The following is a 20,908-nucleotide window of genomic DNA, read 5'->3' on the forward strand; positions in this document are numbered from 1 at the left end:
AGTTGCAGACACAGACATACTAATGCATTTAACCAGTATGTGGTGTTATATTGCTGCTAGCATCCCACTGTGCCCAAAAGCCCACGACAGCATGGATGTTATCTAGTACTGAATGGGTGTTGTGCACAGTAAGATTCCTGGATCCTATCAAAAGGATTCCGATATGCTCTAGAAATCTATGGGAGACTGGTGGAGAGCACGGTAGTTCTCAACACAGTGTGAGACTCAACCTATTATAACACTAATTATGCTATTAGTGTGTGTGTGTGTGTGTGTGTGTGTGTGTGTGTGTGTGTGTGTGTGTGTGTGTGTGTGTGTGTGTGTGTGTGTGTGTGTGTGTGTGTGTGTGTGTGTGTATGAGAAATTACAGTTATAAAGCAGACTCATTCTGCAGCATCTAAAGAGTCAAGTGTGTCTTTCCATCTCTCTCACACTGTCACTTCCATTCTAGGCTTGGAGGAATACCAACTCTGAGATTTTTCATCGATTTTTACATTTGTGTATCTCTGTCTGACTGAACGGATTCAAAATAAAACCTCACAACTGACTGAAAAATGTCTTCAGGACAAGTTGTAATATGTTATTTGTAAAACAACGTGGAAGGACTCCCCCACCGAAACTAGAGCTTTGTTTCCTAGGTTAAATAATTTGCACAATAATGTATACTTGTTATGTTTAGGTATATCATCATGCTAAACAACATTATGTTCCTGCTGTTCAAATACAGACAACCATGACGATTGAGGCTTCAACCGTTGCATTTATGAAATAAAACAGTAACTAAAAAACGCTCTTTAATCCATTATTTTGCCAGCTGGACCACTTCAAATACCCAGGGTGTAAATAAGCCAACCGCAATGTATCGCAACAATCGAGGCACCGATTCAGAGCTTGCATGGAATGTGTCGTACGCCCTACTCCCAGCCCAGCTTCATCATGAGAATCACAGAGAGACGGAGGGTGCATATATAGACCTCATGATAACCCGGTAACCAGGCTACTCCAGAACTATGGGACCAAACAAGGGCTCTGCAACATGTTGACATTATTATTCTTCTCAACAACAAAGAAACACCGGGAGATGGAAATGAAGGGAAAAGGGACAAACATGTGGGCTTCAAGGTCTTTCCAACTGCTTGCATGCTCTCCGTGGCCAACAAGCCCAGGGTTATGTTGGGTATCGTCTATTCACGCTGCTGTTTACCGGAGCTCTGGCTTCAATGTAAATGAGTGGTTCTCAGACTTTTGTCAAGAAACCCAAAAACGGAATATATATATTTGTATGCTAGGGACACCTATCCCTATGAGAAAAGATTTGTATGAAAACATAATTAAAAAAGAACAGATATACAGGCTCACAATGTGTCAAAAAAACGATGTGCTGGGAGCTTGTAGATCAGCAATTTTTTGATCAGGCAAAGTATAAAATAGGGCTAAAGTCGTTAAACTGATTGGGATGCCTATCATGCCACATTAACTAAGGTAGCTGTAATTAATGTAATCTCGATCCATCTAAAAATATATATATTTCTAGTCTGAGAAGTTGGTAGTGTGTACAAGAAGTGTGAACCAGACTTTTTTCTTTTTTGCTGCACTTTCAAAATGCCAATACCGAGCAGTCTTGAAACAGCTGCTGGGTGTTATTCAAATCCCTCTGAAAGCAAAGTGAAGCATGCATCAAGTCTGACTTATCACTCGAGAGACAGACGCATCACAGTTCAAAGCGCCAGTGTTAGTCAACACAGCCGGCAACAGAATAGAATCGTTTCCCCCCCCATGTGATAACATGGCTATATTTTCTATCTGACGTTGCATTATTCTATGCCGGCTATCCACAGTACATAAAGATGTTATCTTAGTTTCCACACGTTAGTGTCACAAGAGCCTGCTCTGTGCATGTACTGTTATAATAGGCGAACGGTACAGTAGGTAGCAGACACAGTCGACCCGACGAAGACGTTATGGTTACATTGAAACTTTGTTTTTACTTGTGCCCTGCTAGACTGGAGCTCACCTATGTTTTTCATGGCATAGGCAGCTCCCGGCAGGATCCACCGGGAGAAACTAGGCATGAGATATGAGACTAATTAATTAGAGGGACAGAGAGAGAGAGGAGTGTGTGTGTTTGTGTGTGTGTGTGTGTGTGTGTGTGTGTGTGTGTGTGTGTGTGTGCATGTGTGCGTCAATTGAACAAAGGTGCAGACGATCAGAAATCAGCAGAGAGTGAGCGACGTTTGCGCTACTGTATGCCAAATTGAAGTGAATTCGGCCCCAGATTAGAGAGAGAGAGATAGAGAGCGAGATAGAGAGTGAGATAGAGATAGAGAGCGACATAGAGAGAGAGAGAGAATGAGTGTGTGTGTGTGTGTGTGAGAGAGACAGATGGAGAATAAAGAGATGGAGAGATCCGTAAGGGGAAGAGACAGACAGACAGGGCGGCCACTTACCGATGTACTCGAAGACGTAAACGACAAAGAACGGCGTGACCAGGTCATTGATGCCTTGAACGTAACCACTGGCTGGGTGGCGGATGGCCCAGATAAACAGGATCCTCTCAAATATCTGGTGATACACACACACACACAGGGGAGACAGTGTCAGTGTACAATTACACACCGCAGTAAAGACTAACATGCCCGACATGATTTGTTTAAAGGGAGGTATCACTTTTTTTTTCCCAACACCATATCTATATATGGGTCCTCACTCCTCACAAATGCTCACTATATACACTGTATATGATGAGGGTACAATTGCTGTCTATTTATGCTCCGTGTCAAATGTGCCCAATGATAGCATCGTCGGTGGGCGATTTGAAACAAGCCAACCTCTGGAACACAATGCAAGTAGAAATAATTGGTACCATCTCATAATGAGCATTAATATGCCCTGCTATAGGAGGGGGGTAAGTTGAAAATAGTTAATGTGTTGCTTACATTTTGCAGTCACACAGGAGCCCATAGAGAGAAGCCTTGGGGCTTTGGCTATAGGAAGCGTAATGTTACTCCCAAGCTACATGGTCGTGTTTAATCGCACATCACAAGCAAACACATGCTCATATGAAATACTAAATATCCTACTGTGCTAATGACGCCGTGGGTAAAGAAGAAGTGTATGTAAATGCCCTACCACTTTGCTAGATGGAATCCCTGCTTGGCCAAAGGGATATTAAAACTTATAAACTTCAGGCAGTGCTACTTATTAACCAGTAGGTGAGCTATTGTAGTGCAGGGCAGGGTAACTAGTGTGACTGCAGAGTATTAGCATACACTTACAATACAGATTAGCTCAAATAACCTTGTATTCGTTAAAATAAGTAGAAAATGAAATAAAATACGAACAATGAAGCGTGTTGATTTGATGTGGCGTTGAGTTGGGAGTGGCACATGACTATGTGCGTGGAGATTTGGTAAAGCGAGTATAAGCCCATGAGCACAAGGGAGATCATGAGCATTGCGAGTATGCATGCATGCCAAGCTGTTGTTACGGGGAAATAATCACACTCGTGTGAACCGAGTGGTGCAACTCCCCTCTCCCCCTCTTTCGGAAAGAGTGTGTTCTTATGAGGATTTAGTCTTTCCTTTCATTTACAGTGGTTTTCAACGACAGTCACACACACACACACAGGTTCGGGAGCAGTCAACCTGCAGCATTTTGCCGCTTTGGGGACTTGCTGTCACCGCCAGCATTATTCTCACTGTGCCCATGTGAAGTTTAAAGCTATATTTCACTTTAGGGGTGTTTTTTTTCTCTCCTCCACTTTTCAACACTCAGCAGTCAACTGCCAACATTAACCGTCAACACCCAACTTTATAAACACCCCCACCTCTCCCATCACGGTCCTCAGCAATTAGAACTGCTTAAAGGGGCAAATGACCTTCCATTCCATTTGGGAGAAAGCAGAAAAAAGACCAGAATCCACTTTTCCATCTTTGCATTGTTTTCAGAGTGAATCTTTTTCTTTTGACTATGTCTTTGTTGAATGAATAAAAATGTCTTTTCAACCTTTTTTCATATCAATGGCCATTATTTATTTGGCATTTGAGCCACGGACCACCATTTGATGAGATTTAGCCTCTCAGACCCAAAACTAAAGAATATTTTGTCATTGTTCGATACGATTTTCTCTAATTGTGTAGACTTCTTGTAAATTAAAGTACCACTTCACCACTTTTCAACCTATCTTCATATAATAGGTCCTCAGTAATAATCATGATAAAATGGCAAATGTTTTGTCTACTCAGTCTGTGTCTCATAGGAGGGCTGTGTTGGCAGTTCAGAAACCCATCCACCAGTGACATCATCGATGGGGATTCTTTCTATTCCTGAAAAGTTGCAATACGAAATGGAATGGACGTGATGTCACTGGTGGACGGGTTTCTGAACTGCCCACAGCCCTCCTATTAGGGCTAATAATCATGATTATTAGTGAGGACCAATTATATGAAGATAGGTTGAAAAGTGGTGAAGTGGTCCTTTAAGTAATGCAGATGTTTAACAATAATTTAACTCTTGAGAGCGTTACGATGAAACCAAATGGACCTGGAATTGGTTTAATTTTACAGTCTCAAGAGTTAAAGATCTAGAAGGGTCCATTTGGTTACCAACTTTCCATAATTTAGCTGGGGACCACCTGGAATCCCCTGAAGGACCACCGATGGTCCCCAGACCACTGGTTGAAAACCACTGTTTTAGATTATTGTTATTATATTATACAGTATATGTATTTAAATATGTTTCCGTTATGCATGTTGCACAGTCTGCGGGACAAGGCCCAACAACATCTCGCTGCTTGTACCAGTGACAAAACATATTGCATCTTGAATCTTGACATTAATAAACGTGACGTCCATTTGCCAGAAGTGAGTGCATGCCACAAAAGAACGGCAAGACAAATTTCTCCCAAGGGAGACAAATAAAGACAACCTTGAACCTTGATCTCCGTTTCCCTCTCTTCCCTCTCTCTCATGTTTGATCCAGATCCAGATGTCTCGATACACATATATCAACCATTACAAATACACGAAGGTGTCATCTTATCGGTCATGTTATTCTGACTGAAGTCCATCTCTCTTTCTCTGTACTACTACTACATTCGACTGATGACAGGTTCTAGTTCTATGCAATTGATGAATTGCCTTGTGCTGTCCCTGATTACTGCAAAGATTAAGAGTACCTGCTAAATGCCTAAATTGTAGGACTTCTTGAAACCTCTCTCTCTCTCTCTCTGCAAATGTGAGTATGTTTATTTGCTTCTGCGGTATTTGGAATAAGGTGCATATAAACTCCCTTGACATTTAAAATGGAGAGACGTAAAGAATCCATTCATCCAGGGTTCATCTGAGTACACCTTTTTACCAACTCGTCAAAAACCTCATCTAACCTGTCAAAATGAACATTAAATAAACATTTTTAGAATCTGATCTCAGGTCAGAATGGGTTAATCAAGACCAGTGTGTTGTCCAGTGGAAACCTCGTATGAATCTGATCTCAGGTCAGAATGGGTTAAGGGATGCATGGAATGTTTTCAGGGGGCTGTCGAGCTATAGCTGCATATTATGGGATGCATGGAATGTTTTCAAAGGATGGCAGCGGCTTTCATTCGCCAAGGAGGATGGAAAATAGTTAGCGAGGAAGTTTTTTTTTTAACTACAAACACAACTAACTTTTTTATAGATGAAACGGTTAAATTAAATATCTTATGTACCGTAATATAAGCAAACAAGTACATTACAAACAAACCTTATTTAACCACTTCAGCCCTTTACAATGTATACAAAAATATCTACCAATCTACAAGCTCACGAGGGTAGATAAAAAAAATCTGTCACACCAGTGTGAAGTGAGGGGCGCTCTTATCATATTACAACATCGAGGACAAAACAAACATGGACAAAGCAAACTTTAAACTGGCTTCCGGTTGTTTTTAGGATTGATTTTAAAATTCTCTTACTTGTCTATAAAGCTCTAAATGGTCTCGCACCTTCCTACCTACATGACTGCCTGCCTAAATATGTCCCAAACCGCCCCCTAAGGTCTTCCACTGCTGGCCTGCTCGCGTTGTCAAAAAAAATGGCAACTAAAAAATACGGGGAAGCAGCTTTTTGCTTCTATGGGCCGTCGGCATGGAACAAACTCCCACTGTACCTTCGTCAGGCAGCCTCTGTAGACATTTTTAAAGCTCAGCTCAAGACCCACTTCTACAACATTGCTTTTAATTGAGTTTTAATCTGCACGTTCCTACCCTGCCCCGACTGATTTGCTGCATGTGGTGTTTTTATTATTATTTTATTGGTTTTTATTTATTTTTATTTATTTTATGTTCTTATATTCAATTTTGTTCTTTGCCATTGTTTTATCATTTTAACTACTTATGTTTTATTGTATTCTATTTTTGCCCTGTGAAGCACTTTGAGCTACATTTATGTATGAAAGGTGCTATACAAATAAACTTTATTATTATTATTATTATTAAACCCTGCCCATTGTTAATGGCATTTAATGTTTGTGTTCCTGACTAAGCAAACATTAAACTCTGTCCATTGTCAATGGCGTTTTTTTTATGTTTGTCTAAGGAAAAACAAACATTAAACCTGTATATAGGAGCCCCTCAAAAAATAAAGCTTAATAAACGAGACGCCGCTTCACACTTGAGTAATAAAGTACAAGGAAGCTCGGTGGAACAGAAGAAGGCCAGGGTCTGGTAATTGTACTTCAGTGCAAGACTTCTCTCTACTCCCCTCGACTGTGCATTCACATTACTCATGTCCTTAACCCATTCTGAACGGGAACCCATTTTGGTGTTAGCATCATGTTATGCTTTAGCTATTGAAAAATAGCAGATCTACAAGCTCATAGCACGCCACCGAGTGGCGCGCTACGAGCTTGTAGGTCTGCTATTTTTGAAAAATCGAAGAACGACTGACATTTTTTAGAATCTGATCTCAGGTCAGATTGGGTTAATCAGACCAGTGTGTGTCCAGTGGAAAACCTCGTATGAATCTGATCTCAGGTCAGAATGGGTTAATAATAATATGTGCGTGCGTATCGGCTGCGAGTGTGCACATATGAGTGTATGTGCATATATAGTCCTACAGTAGCTTCCAGCCAGCTCATTAGCCCTCCGCTGCAGTAGGTGTTGGGTTCGAGTTGCCTGTCCGTCAGCAGTGCCACAGGACCTCCCAAAAACACTTAACTTAACCCCAGTACCTTGGCGCGGATCTGACTTAATCGCCGTAATTGGCAAACTAAAGCCCTGTTCGGGGAGTCACTTAACCCATTCTGACCGGAAACCCGTTTTGGTGTTAGCATCATGTTATGCTTTAGCTATTGAAAAATAGCAGATCTACAAGCTCATAGCGCGCCACCGAGTGGCGCGCTACGAGCTTGTAGGTCTGCTATTTTTTGAAAAATCGAAGAACGACTGACATTTTTAGAATCTGATCTCAGGTCAGAATGGGTTAATCAGAACAGTGTGTCCAGTGGAAACCTCGTGTGAATCTGATCTCAGGTCAGAATGGGTTAACCCTGCAGAGGAAACGGCAGGGCAGCAACACCTCAGCACTTTATTTAATAGAGTGCTACGTCTGTATTTATTATATTATATTATATATTGTGATTTTGTTGCAGGGCTGATGCTTCCATCCACGGCAGCGCAAGAGCATGTCTTGCACTTCTTTATTGTCATCCTTTGTGTATCGACTTCTTTCCAGATAGTCTTATGATCCTTCATTGTCTCCACCAGACCAAAGGCATGGGGAGTATGCTTTGCACTCGTGTGTGTGTGTGTGTGTGTGTGTGTGTGTGTACAGCTATGCCACATTTTGCACACACACTCCCTGGATGCCAACGATGAATATCTGCCCCAAATTCTCCAGAACGGCCTGTTATAGCGCCACCAGGAGGCCGACTTTTGAAAAATAAATTTTTTGATATTACTCCTCCAGATTCTGTCCGAAAATCCCGCAAATCGATCATATTCCATCCTACTGTAATTGGCTAACATTGGCTTTCAAAGTTTGCAGGATTGGCTCGTTTTGAACAAAAAGCATACAATTTACGTGAAATCTTTCACAGACTTTCCTACTAGGCTGAGGAATATATCCCACCCTTTTCACATTGGCCTATTATAGCGCCACCAGGAGGCCAAAACCTGACCTGCCCTGATGGAGACCTGTGCCCAGAGGGGCACTTTATCTAGCTCATTCATTCACTCATTCACTCATTAATTCATTCTTAGGAGTAGGGAGGTGGTCGACCTACTCTTCCATTAAGAAATGTGGCCCCTGGCGTGTGTAGAAATGAGGTCTCACAGGTTTGAATGTGAGGAACGACATAAATTGGACAGATTGCAGCTTTAAGCGTGCCCCATATTCCACTGCACACGCTTTAGTTGAACTGCAGTGACTAATTCATTAAAGAGAAACCCCCTTTGAGAGAAAGTTGTGAGAGCGTCAGCCATGCAAAATATAAGCCGGCATTTATGTTTCCATGTCTGCGTAATGAGTATACATGCATGCACGGCGTAGCAGATGCAGCATGTGTGCCAGTGCATGCAGAATGCAACAGCGCAGGGTTTTGCCTGCATGTCAATAGTGACTAACACAGACACCCGCCTAACATTCTTTTGGACAACAAATCAGAATCCACATACAGAATGCAAAACGCTCATTAATAGGTACTACTGCAGTAGATTAAGTCATTGTAACTCCGATAGATTTTCAGTTAAATTAACACTTAACACAGTGTATTTGGAAAAAAATGAAAAAAAGAAACGCCACACATTTGTGTGGTTTGTGACTATTGGATTGATTATTATGATCAATGATCAGTATTCATATGTCGTAAATAAATGTGTAAAAGTAAAGGAATAGCAGGATTTCAAAATCACTTAAACTATCTAGACTAAGTGAACTGGACCCGAGTTGGCTTTGGGCTTTTCCCCCCCCCCCCGTCTACAGATATGTGAAATCTCTTTGAAAATAGCTCGCCAAGCTCAAGGGGCATTGTACAATGGCTATTATTATTATTTGGCACATTTTGAATAATATGGATGCTGGGCTGGGGTTCAAGTGGTTAATCGCCTTATTGCAATATAAAAAGCCCTTATGGGTACGTGTATTACACTTTCAGAGTTAAAATAATAACACTTTTTTTTTTTATGTGGGGGAATGGCTCAGAAACAGAAATATCACTGTGCAAAGAGCCATGCCATGGACAGAGGAAACACAGCGGTGAAATCCTTGGTTTCTAAGTTCAGACTTTGGTCATAAGTTATTGAGAGGATAGCCCTTTGAGATGCAGAATCTCATTTTAGAGGGGGTCATATGCAAGTCAACTCCAAAGAGTGTATAAATGGAATCAAAGGTACCCACCCGTGTGGTTCCTTCTGTGCTACTCTTCAGAGATAGATTGACAATAAGAATTGTGCTGTGGTGGTGGTGGGCACCTATATCTACCTGATAACCCGCCCTCGTGTGTGTGTGTGTGTGTGTGTGTGTGTGTGTGTGTGTATTTGTGTGTGTGTGTGTGTGTGTGGTTCAGTGAAATCTCACCTCCTGGACAGAAGCTTGTTGAAAGAGGGGGATAAGGGGATTAGTTCTCGGTATGTCAATGTGAATCTGCAGAGAGAGACAGACAGAGAGAGAGAGAGAGAGAGAGAGAGACAGACAGAGAGAGAGAGAGAGAGAGACAAACAGAAGCATAGAGCGGGTGAGCACAGATCTGCAAATCACAAAGTGAAAAAAGGGGGGAGAGAAAGAGCTAGTGGACGTGGTGTCTGACCGGAGACAGACGTCGGTGGATTTTGAGGCTCAGAACCGGAAAGGCGCGTCTGTCCATGTCTATGTGAATTCAGCTCACTTAAAAAGCCCTGCTTTCTTTGTTGACCGGGCCACGGATTCAGAGCCTCTCAACCCCGCAGACAAGCAGATGGACAGATGGACGGACACTTTGACTTGAAGGCTAAGCAGGCGTAGATGCAGCGCAGGCCCTGTTGTGTGTGTGTGTGTAGTACAGCTCCAGCCCAGTGAGTCCGCTCCGATTCTTACCTCTGTCACATTTGGCTGCAGCACCAAACTCTCGGGACTCATCCTAGGAATGTCTATGTGGATCTGACAGACAGTATGGGAGAGACGTGTGTCAGACACACACACACACACACACACACACACACAGGAGGACATTCCGACATCCGACACACATACGCATGTGCACACATACACACGAGCACACACACGGATATACAAGACAGATGTACATGCAACGATGAATACAGGAGCATAATGCCCAAACTGGATTGGATATAGAATTAGGTCTGGTTCATGATGGAAATGTAAATATGCATCATACTGCCACTTGAAAAATGTACTCCGTTAAACACACATTTTAAAGTGATTCAACGTTTTTCCATCATCAAATAACATCTGCTTCAGACCATAATATAAAAGCACGGAAGTAGAACACGTGTCTGTGTGAGTGTCTTTACGACGACATCGTCAAAACAAGCCCCATGTGCACCAATGACAACCCCCCCCCACACACACACACACACACACACACACACACACACACAGTGGGTGAGGTGATGCCGTTACCTGTCTATATGTGTCTTGGTGATGCTCGTCGTTCCGCGAGTCGTAGTACTGCTCGATGAAGCCAAAATACTCCTGCCTTTTCCTCTGCAGGACGCTCTCTCTGCGCTCTGCGTTGGCCGGTAGGTAACCCTGAAACACACACACACACACACACACACACACACACACACACACACACACACACACACACACACACACACACACACACAGCTCAGTTATAAAATTGCTAATCGCAATTATTTGTATGACAATCAATGGTCAACTATAAAGTTCCAATCGTGACGGCTGATGTTAACTCTCACCCAGCTACAAAGGCACCTGAGTCCAGACCAACTTATACAAGTTTGGTTTGACAGACCCGAGTATAAGTGACAAGTTATTTCTCATCATAAAATGTAGTCCACAAGACATACCGGACTTGTACGTACATGAAAGACTATTTCTACAATAGGGCATTGATACTTTTACTCAAGTAAAACACGGGAGTATACTCCCTCCATCACTGCCTTTTGTGTTTGCACATTCTGGCTTATGCAAGACAGAGCAAGACAAGCTGAGACCAAAGACCATTAAAATGCAGGTCTCCCACCACACAAAGGCATTCAACAAAGTAAATGACTCAACAAAACACTGCTCAACCACTGGCAGACGCTGCTGCCCCTAACAATCAATGGGGCATTGTTCCAAAAGAAATGACAGCGTTGCCAATTTAACCCATTCTGACCTGAGATCAGATTCATACGAGGTTTCCACTGGACAACACACTGGTCTGATGAACCCATTCTGACCTGAGATCAGATTCTAAAAATGTCAGCCGTTCTTCGATTTTTCAAAAATAGCAGACCTACAAGCTCGTAGCGCGCCACTCGGTGGCGCGCTATGAGCTTGTAGATCTGCTATTTTTCAATAGCTAAAGCATAACATGATGCTAACACCAAAACGGGTTCCCGGTCAGAATGGGTTAATAACTGTAGGGTTAGGGTAGCATATTGTCATGCTTCACGTTAGATCAGTGCTCTTCAGACGTTGTGTCTGAGGCTGCACACCGCAACGCACGGCCAGGTCCAACTCCCAGGGCACACCTGCATTTGAAATGAGCCAATCTACATGCTCAGAGTGAGTTACATTCGATGCGTTGTGAGCTTGTAGATGTTTTGCTTTTCTTGTTTAACTTCCTATGCCGGTGCACTCAAAATGTGCCTCTCTATTGGGATAATATTGTGCACAAAATGTTGATGATTAAAACGTAATACCTTTAGACGAGTGGGTGACCTTTAGATGTGTGGGTGACCTTGTCAGGTCATTTGTTTAACGCATTCTGGACAGGGAACCCCTTTTGGTGTTTTTAAGCATTCGTTTAAACTTTAGCCTTTGAAAAATCTTTGAAAATATATTCTTTCAGAACGAACTCAAATCTTTGCTTCTGGGGGATCCCTGGAACAACAGATTTTCAGATGGGGTCTGCGGCCAAATACAGATAATTCTGGGGGTCCTCCACATGAAAAAGGTTAAGCACCACCGACAGAAAAAACAGTTTATTTTATTTTGATTTAGAAGCCTTTATTTATTTTATCGGCCTTAGTTCTAAATGGGCTGTTACACAGGCATATTGGACTGTTTTGACTTTTGGTCCATTAACAGTGATTCTCAAGGCTTTTAATTTCAATGACCCCGGTTTAATCCCGTCACTGTCGGGCAGAAATATTGAGAGAGAGAGAGAGAGAGAGAGAGAGAGAGAGAGAGAGAGAGAGAGAGAGCATTTTCAGGAACAGCATCAGCAGCGGAACACCCGCGGCAGGTGTTAGCGTTTCTCGGCGGCATCAGTCCGACACTCTACGCCAAACCCTAAACCAAACCCCAACCGCAAGCACGACGCAACGCATGGCATCAGCCGCGGAACACCCGCGGCAGGCGGTAGCGTCTCTCGGCGGCATCAGTCCGACACTCTACCCCAAACCCTTTACCCTATAACCCTAACCGAAAGCACAACGCAACGCACGTCGGACCAACGCACTGCCGTGGAAGCAAGCGGCAGTCGAGTGTCATAATCCCCCCCAGTTTCCCCGGCAGATGCCGCCCCTTTCTCCCGGCAGCGCCATGGCTGTTAACCCATTCTGACCTGAGATCAGATTCATACGAGGTTTCCACTGGACACACACTGGTCTGATTGACCCATTCTGACCTGAGATCAGATTCTAAAAATGTCAAGTCGTTCCTCGATTTTTCAAAAATAGCAGACCTACTTGTAGATCTGCTATTTTTCAATAGCTAAAGCATAACATGATGCATAACATGATGCTAACACTAAAATGGGTGCCCGCCCAGGATGGGTTAACCGGCAGTTATACCAGCAGTTTACCTGCAGTGCCGAACGGACCGAGATGGATCGGCAGTGGAGCGGCATAATCCCCCGGCAGATGCCTGCCTGCCTGCCTGCCCTCCCCCTCCGGCAGTGTCGCATCTCATTGCGATTGCCGGAGAATGCACTCGCTTGCTTCTGGAAATATTGTCTCTCCTCTCCATATTACATCTTTTCATATTTTGTCGTCACAAAAACACAAAACAACACACATTTAGGTTTGTTAGTTTTACCACCGACTGTCGCCTCCCACTCTCGCATGTACTTCAGTAGAACCTTTGCCGAGGTGGAGACACTCTTCATAGCGAAAGGACATAAGGTTAAAGTTAGCCATGGTGAAGGTTAATGGACAGCTTAGTGGGGGTCACACACAGTGTAACTTCATTACTGTGCTATAGGACAAACACACGATGTCTCTCTCCATACATACAGTGAGCCATAGTGAACAAACAAGACAGCCTGCTGGGGAAATGGGAAACTAAAGAGACACACATGGAGGAGGAGGAAAGAGATGAATGAGGTGAATACCGGTAGATTGATCTACTAGTATCGTATAACACAGATTTTCAAAATGGGCGCCACCAGAGGGCTCCAAATTCTGCCAAGGAGGACAAATTGAAAAGAAAATATATGATACAGTATCATGCAGTGTGTGTGACTGTGTGCGCGTGCGTGTTGTGAGAGAGAGAGAGAGAGAGGGGGTGCATAAGAAATGTCCCACTTGCTACGCTCTCCTACAGTGTGTACAGGTGTGTGTGTGTGTGTGTGTGTGTGTGTGTGTGTGTGTGAGTCTGTGTGTGTGTGTGTGTGTGTGTGTGTGTGTGTGTGTGTGTGTGTGTGTGTGTGTGTGTGTGAGTGCGTGCGTGCGTGCGTGTCCGTTACCAGCTTATCTCCGGCACCGTTAAAACCCGGTCGATGCCAAACTTTGCACACACACACTCCCTGGATGCCAACAATGAACCTCTTTCCACAACGGCTATAGCGCCACCAGGAGACGACTTTTGAAAAACAATTTTTTTGATATTACTCCTCCAGATTCTGTCCAAAGAAATCACGCAAATCGTTACACACTATCTCTATAGCAACAATTTTGAAATCTGGTAGCATCACCCGCTACAGGATAATCTTACAAGATAATCTGAAGGCGTCGCACACTACAGAGTTCTATACAGGATTCCAGATTGTCGGGCCCAAACACAGCAATAACAAAAACATTGAATTAATAAATATCCCCTGCCTTGAGGCCGGTAGGTGACCCTGAAAGTGTGCGCATGCACACGCACGTATATGCACAACCACACACACACACACACACACACACACACACACCCCCAAGAGGCTGAATTTACTTACATTTGTAGGCTAATCTATTGAAAAGGAAAGAAACCCAAATGAAAAGGATAAAAGTGAGAGAGGCAGGACAAAAGAAAGAAAGCGTTTGTGACTTTGTGTGCCCTGCCTGTGGGAGTCCTCCATCCTCTACTAATCAGCCTGCGTGGATCTCATCCCTCCAAACCCCTCCATCCACCCTAATGGCTCTGCCAAAGACCCATCTGTCCTCGGAAAGAGACGGAGGAGGGTGCAGCGGGGAATCCATTTGAAGAGCTTAACCCATTCTGACCTGAGATCAGATTCATACGAGGTTTCCACTGGACACACACTGGTCTGATGAACCCATTCTGACCTGAGATCAGATTCTAAAAATGTCAGTCGCTCTTCGATTTTTCAAAAATAGCAGACCTACAAGCTCGTAGCGCGCCGCTCGGTGGCGCGCTATGAGCTTGTAGATCTGCTGTTTTTCAATAGCTAAAGCATAACATGATGCTAACACCAAAATGGGTTCCCGTTCAGAATGGGTTAAATGGAATTGTTGCTCACTAGCCTGAGTTCTGACAAACTAAAGCGATGCGTCGTCTTCCACTATAGCAGTTAAACCTCGTCCCGTAATCAAAAGACAAGTGTATCAAGCTGAAACATTGACGTGTTCCTTCACATGTTCCCACCGCGGAGTCTCAGAATGTTGAGGCCAAGTGTTTTTCGTCGAAAATATACGTCTCGAGAAATCACAGACGGGCACATCCGCAAGGTGTCCATGGGGCTCATGTAAAATAAATGCTGTGTGTGTGTGTGTGTGTGTGCAGAATGAAAGCAGCTGCATCCATTCAGTTAACCCATTCTGAACGGGAACCCGTTTTGGTGTTAGCATCATGTTATGCTTTAGCTATTGAAAAATAGCAGATCTACAAGCTCATAGCGCGCCACCGAGTGGCGCGCTACGAGCTTGTAGGTCTGCTATTTTTGAAAAATCGAAGAGCGACTGACATTTTTTAGAATCTGATCTCGGGTCAGAATGGGTTCATCAGACCAGTGTGTGTCCTAGTGGAAACCTCGTGTGAATCTGATCTCAGGTCAGAATGGGTTAAATGCTGAACTGTAGCACTGCAAGAAAGTATCCATCTCTTCTAAACGTTTCCGTCTCAGCATTCCAACTATCTGTCTCCGCCCCACACGTCTCCCGAATACGATGAATACAAACTTAGAGAGGATCAACTTAAGTTGCTATTTGTGCATTATTGTCATAGTTATATATATATATAGTTATATAGTTATAAGTCTGTATCAAATGCTTAGATAGCATTTGATACAGACTTATAGCATGTTATGTAAACAGCATAAGTGCATTGTATGTAGTCATAGCACGTCATAGTACATAATGTATATCATAGTAGTATAGATGTATAGCTTATATGTATAGTTTCATTATAGATATTCCACTGTTACTTTCTTAGCTTACGCATGTTTCATGATAAATGTTTGTATGTGATGTATTCCCCATGCTTTTTGTTCTTGCTTAATGTAAGTCGCTCTGGATTAAGAGCGTCTGCTAAATGCCTAAATTGTAAATTGTAAATTGTAATAGTTGCATGTCGACTTTCGTACTGACATGTACACACAGTAAAAAAAGCATTTGACAATAAATTAAAAAAAATCTGCCCTGCACCAACAGGGAAAGAGCCCCCTCTGCTATAGGCTGGGTCACATTTGAAGAGCCAGGAATTGTATTTTTGTAATTCCCCCATACTGTTCCCCATGCCAATCCTGTCATAATCTATCCGACTGAATATGTGCTCCTCCTGCATTCTCTTTCGACTCTTCCCCTCCCTGGGATTTCAACAAGCTCCCACTGCGTTATGCTTCCACTCGACACCTTCCCGGGAGCTCAACCCAGCTTTGATCAATGCTGCTCGATACTGTAAGAATGGTGGTCGAAAACCCATTCGATGTCATGTTCCGAGTGCACACACACGTACGCACATACTGTTATATTGCACACAGACGGAGACACACGTGTGCATGAATTTCAGCTCAGGCACAAAATGGCCAATGCATGCTGGTGTACAATTGTACACACACACACACACACAGCACACGCACTTGGGAGTCAGACAATGAGTGTAGCACAGGAATCACATTCCTTCTATTAACTTTTCTTCCATTACCTCTTGGCATCCTCATCCATCACTGATCCCAAGTCTGGCAGTGCCAACATGCCCCTGGTCTCCCAGAAAACCCACCATGTGAAACTTGTTTGTTTGTTGTTTTTTCGTTTTCTCTCCTCGTTTCACTCCATCAAAATACATGGATACAGTGCAAAGCAGTGGTTGGCACTGATTTCATTAGATTATTATTCAATAAAATCTAAAATCCAGGCTGAAAATGTCTACTCTATGGCAAGCAGAGAAAAATAAATCATGGGTAATATATCATTTTGGTTAATATTTTAGTTAAGTAGTCCAAAAACAACAAACTGGTCAAGTTGGTCAGCCAAAAGGAATAGAAGAAAAATAGAAAACCTTGGTCATAACTAAATCTTATCACGTGGGGATCCCTGAAAATAAATGTAATCAAATACGGGTCAGCGGTCTGACGTATAGCCTTATCAATGTGGTGGTACTCGACATCCAAAAGGTTGGGATCCACTGCTAGACCCATCAATACTCCACAGCCAGTTAGTTTTCTCCTCTCTCCCTCACAAGTGAACATTTAACCGCCACACTCCATTAGTGAATGTACATAGTGCCACGGGCACATGCTCATTCACAGAGGGGAAAGGAAAATACTTCCATTTCTTTATTTTTCCAGCCTCCCCCCACCCCCCCCCCCCCTTTTTCCCCCTTCAGGCTCGGAAGCGGTGTGCTCTTTAACCCATTCTGACCGGGAACCCATTTTGGTGTTTAGCATCATGTTATGCTTTAGCTATTGAAAAATAGCAGATCTACAAGCTCATAGCGCGCCACCGAGTGGCGCGCTACGAGCTTGAAGGTCTGCTATTTTTGAAAAATCGAAGAACGACTGACATTTTTAGAATCTGATCTCGGGTCAGAATGGGTTAATCAAGACCAGTGTGTGTCCAGTGGAAACCTCGTATGAATCTGATCTCAGGTCAGAATGGGTTAAAATAAATGAAATACGAATGGCGTTACGCTCCGACAAAATTATTGTTTCCGTGGAGGGTGGGGATTGGAACGTGTGTGTGTGTGTGTGTGTGCTCGGGTGCGTGCGTTTTTCAATGAAGGTACCGGTAATAACTTCTCTCTGACCCTCCAGGCCCTCACCCATTTTTCGACCTAAATATACTTACTTAACCCATTCTGACCTGAGATCAGATTCATACGAGGTTTCCACTGGACACACACTGGTCTGATGAACCCATTCTGACCTGAGATCAGATTCTAAAAATGTCAGTCGTTCTTCGATTTTTCAAAAATAGCAGACCTACAAGCTCGTAGCGCGCCACTCGGTGGCGCGCTATGAGCTTGTAGATCTGCTATTTTTCAATAGGTAAAGCATAACATGATGCCAACACCAAAATGGGTTCCCGTTCAGAATGGGTTAACTGACTAGAGTACCCCAGGCCCAGGGGTCTATCGATGGCATACTCCTTTTTACACTCAACACCAAATGTCTTCACCGGAACTTTTTTTTTTACTTGGCCAGAATATGGATGCTATAGGGTTCATGACTCATGTGGTTAACTTATATTATTAACTTATATTATGCCATATCTACTAATGAGGCAGACAGTGGTGCGCAGTCAGCACCGCTGACCACTGGCTGCGTAGCTAAATGGTGAGAGAGAGCCTGCCTGGGGAACCACAGCAGTCCCCAGTTGTCCTCCAGATACCATTCCAGGCACTCGGTGGCGCGCTATGAGCTTGTAGGTCTGCTATTTTTCAATAGCTAAAGCATAACATGATGCCGACACCAGAATGGGTTCCCGGTCAGAATGGGTTAACGCAGCAGCAGTGGTGGGCAGTTAAGGAAGTACTACACTTAAAGATGAGTGATTTTAAAGGTGTAGGGAAACGGAAATGGTGGGCATTTTATTTTGACGTTTCAGTTTGAAAAGCTGGCTCTGAAGTTTCTGAACTAATCGGTGTCGCATTCCTCCAGGCTATGGGGTCTCAAAGTCTGTGACTTCCTGCACGTGCAGTTTCCTTTGTAAACAAAGTGACAGAGAGACGTGGGGCAAAGCCAGGGGATTATTTCTAACCTACGTATACACAACCTATATACATATTTTAGCGTGATGATTAAGTTTTAAACGAGTAATACACTGTCTGGATGTCATCTTGAATGAGATTAAAAACGGAGTAGTTCTTTAATGAAAACCAGCTGTGGAGGAGGACAATGAAGCATGGGAATCAAACTGGTGAGCTTATTTTTTATTGGCTTTGGTATTGATGTGGGCTTCGACACGCCATCACGCAGCACGTTTTCGTTTTCAGGAAGTAATTTAAAAAATATATTTGTATGGACTTTTGATTATTTTGATGATTAAAAAAACAATTTTTTTTGGCATCCATTGTTAGGTATGCCCATATGATGACCACAGATATGGTCTAAAAGTGTGAAAAACATATTTTTCATTTAACTTTATGGGATTAAAGTGTGTTAAATAGCTCTATATTCTGATAGTCCTCGTTATTAAAAACCTGATCAGAGCATCTCTAACACACACACACACACACACACACACACATATATATACAGTATATATACTTTATTCCACAAAAAGGAAAACGGCATTGTACTTGTGACCAAATTTCGAGAAAGGAAAAACATACATTAAGAATTAACCACTTAAGCCCTATACATATTTCTATTTTCCCTGTGCTTGAAAAAAGAAAGCTTTGCCCTGGAGTACCTTGACTCGAGTACTGTGGGGGCCGGGGTTGAGTAATTTGTCTACTTAGCTCGCATCATCCGCACTGCCCGGGGGGGGGGGGGGGGGGGGGGGAGCTCCTTTTCCTCTTGTTGTTGGGGAGGAGAAGGAGGGGGTGGAGGAAGAGGGGAGGGGAGGGGAGGGGAGGTGGAGGTGGACAACGCTGGCCCAGCCCAGCAGGGATGAACATCAAATATGTTGCAGCACGCCTGGTGAGCAGCACAAGGGCATGGGGGACGATACTGGAGTGAAGCTTTATCCCATTCTGAACGGGAACCCATTTTGGTGTCAGCATCATGTTATGCTTTAACTATTGAAAAATAGCAGATCTACAAGCTCGTAGCGCGCCACCGAGTGGCGCGCTACGAGCTTGTATAGGTCTGCTATTTTAGAAAAATCGAAGAACGACTGACATTTTTAGAATCTGATCTCAGGTCAGAATGGGTTAATCAGACCAGTGTGTGTCCAGTGGAAACCTCGTATGAATCTGATCTCAGGTCAGAATGGGTTATTAGGTGACGGCCAGGTTTATGGAATACAGCGTTTGGCTTGGGGGAGTCAGTCAGTCAGTCTGTGTGCGTGCGTGTGTGTGTGCGTGTGTGTGCGAGAGAGTAATTTTCAGGTCCTCCTCACCTATTCCCCCCTGTTGAAAAAGGATCTGAGGCAGGTGTGATTGGATAACTTCAGTGGAGGACGAGAGCCCTCGCCATCCCCAGTACACTCTATACTACGGAAGGTCTTAACCACATTGACCCTGCAAGTCCTATATTCTGGGGGGCAGATTTAGAGACAATCTTTAGTCATTTCTCATAATATGACTAATTATAGAGGGCTTAAGTGCTTAAAGGTGTTTCACACTTTTAGACCACATCCGTGGTCATCATATGGGTACACACAGTATGTAACAACGGATGCCAAAAACCAGTTTTGATTCCCATTGCTGCGTCGTCCTCCAAACACAGGTGCTTTTGATTACAAACTACTAACGACACTGCATGTGATCATGCGTGAGCGGACTTCCGTCCCATAGCCTGGAGGGATGCGACGCTCTGTTTGGTTCAGAAACTATAAGATTCTGCCGTTTGAAGCTGAAACTTCCCCAAAAAATGCCCAAATTCAAGTCTGGAGAAGGAGACACACCAGGAAAAAAGTGTTTCCCCAGTGTAGAAAATATATATTCACCTGACTTTTTTTTTTTTCTCTTCTAACTATTGTTTGTATCGTGATGAGTATTATTTTCTGCCAGCTACGTGTACGTATATATATACCCCACAGCTATGGAACGTTATCCCATAGCTGGGGGGGTACTGCAAAACACTGCAAAAGTGGATCCACATCTGCGTGAGGCGTTAACACAGTTGTATTTAGTTGAGGATGTGTGAACGTGAACAAGCAACAGACAAAAAAATGAATGAATAAAGAATAACTGAATTAAATGTTGAAGATGCATCAACCTCCAGCGTGAGTGACATTTTATTATGCTGGCTGTCAAAATGTTAAGACCCCCATTCGTCACTTTTCCCTGTGTTTCTTTAAGCTAGAGGTGACAGGCTGATGTTGTTTTCCGTCGCACTTGGTTGGAGAGAGATGGAGTGCCATGGTTTTTGTACTTTTTCTGTGCTTAAAGCAAACGATAAATAAATAAATGTTTCAGATTTATAGTGCTTCAGTATGTTGACAAGCTTCATGGAGATCCTTTATACTCCACTACATCTGAGAGGAAATGTT

At 43.3% G+C, this 20,908-nt stretch overlaps 2 protein-coding genes across 2 annotated transcripts in view; both read right to left on the bottom strand.

Moving 5' to 3' along the window:
- tbc1d22a (TBC1 domain family, member 22a) overlaps positions 1 to 20,908 on the bottom strand; it is a 109,386-nt gene that overhangs the window by 48,144 nt on the left and 40,334 nt on the right. The window contains 3 exon segments of the mRNA XM_080757705.1: positions 2,448 to 2,562; positions 10,050 to 10,112; positions 10,596 to 10,724. Of these exon segments, the coding sequence (XP_080613831.1) occupies positions 2,448 to 2,562; positions 10,050 to 10,112; positions 10,596 to 10,724 (307 nt within the window).
- irak3 (interleukin-1 receptor-associated kinase 3) overlaps positions 1 to 20,908 on the bottom strand; it is a 297,236-nt gene that overhangs the window by 36,250 nt on the left and 240,078 nt on the right. The gene's annotated exons all lie outside the window — the stretch shown is intronic.

Source organism: Protomyctophum bolini (assembly GCF_963924005.1).
Source record: "Protomyctophum bolini genome assembly, chromosome: 23".
Classification (NCBI taxonomy): domain Eukaryota; kingdom Metazoa; phylum Chordata; class Actinopteri; order Myctophiformes; family Myctophidae; genus Protomyctophum; species Protomyctophum bolini.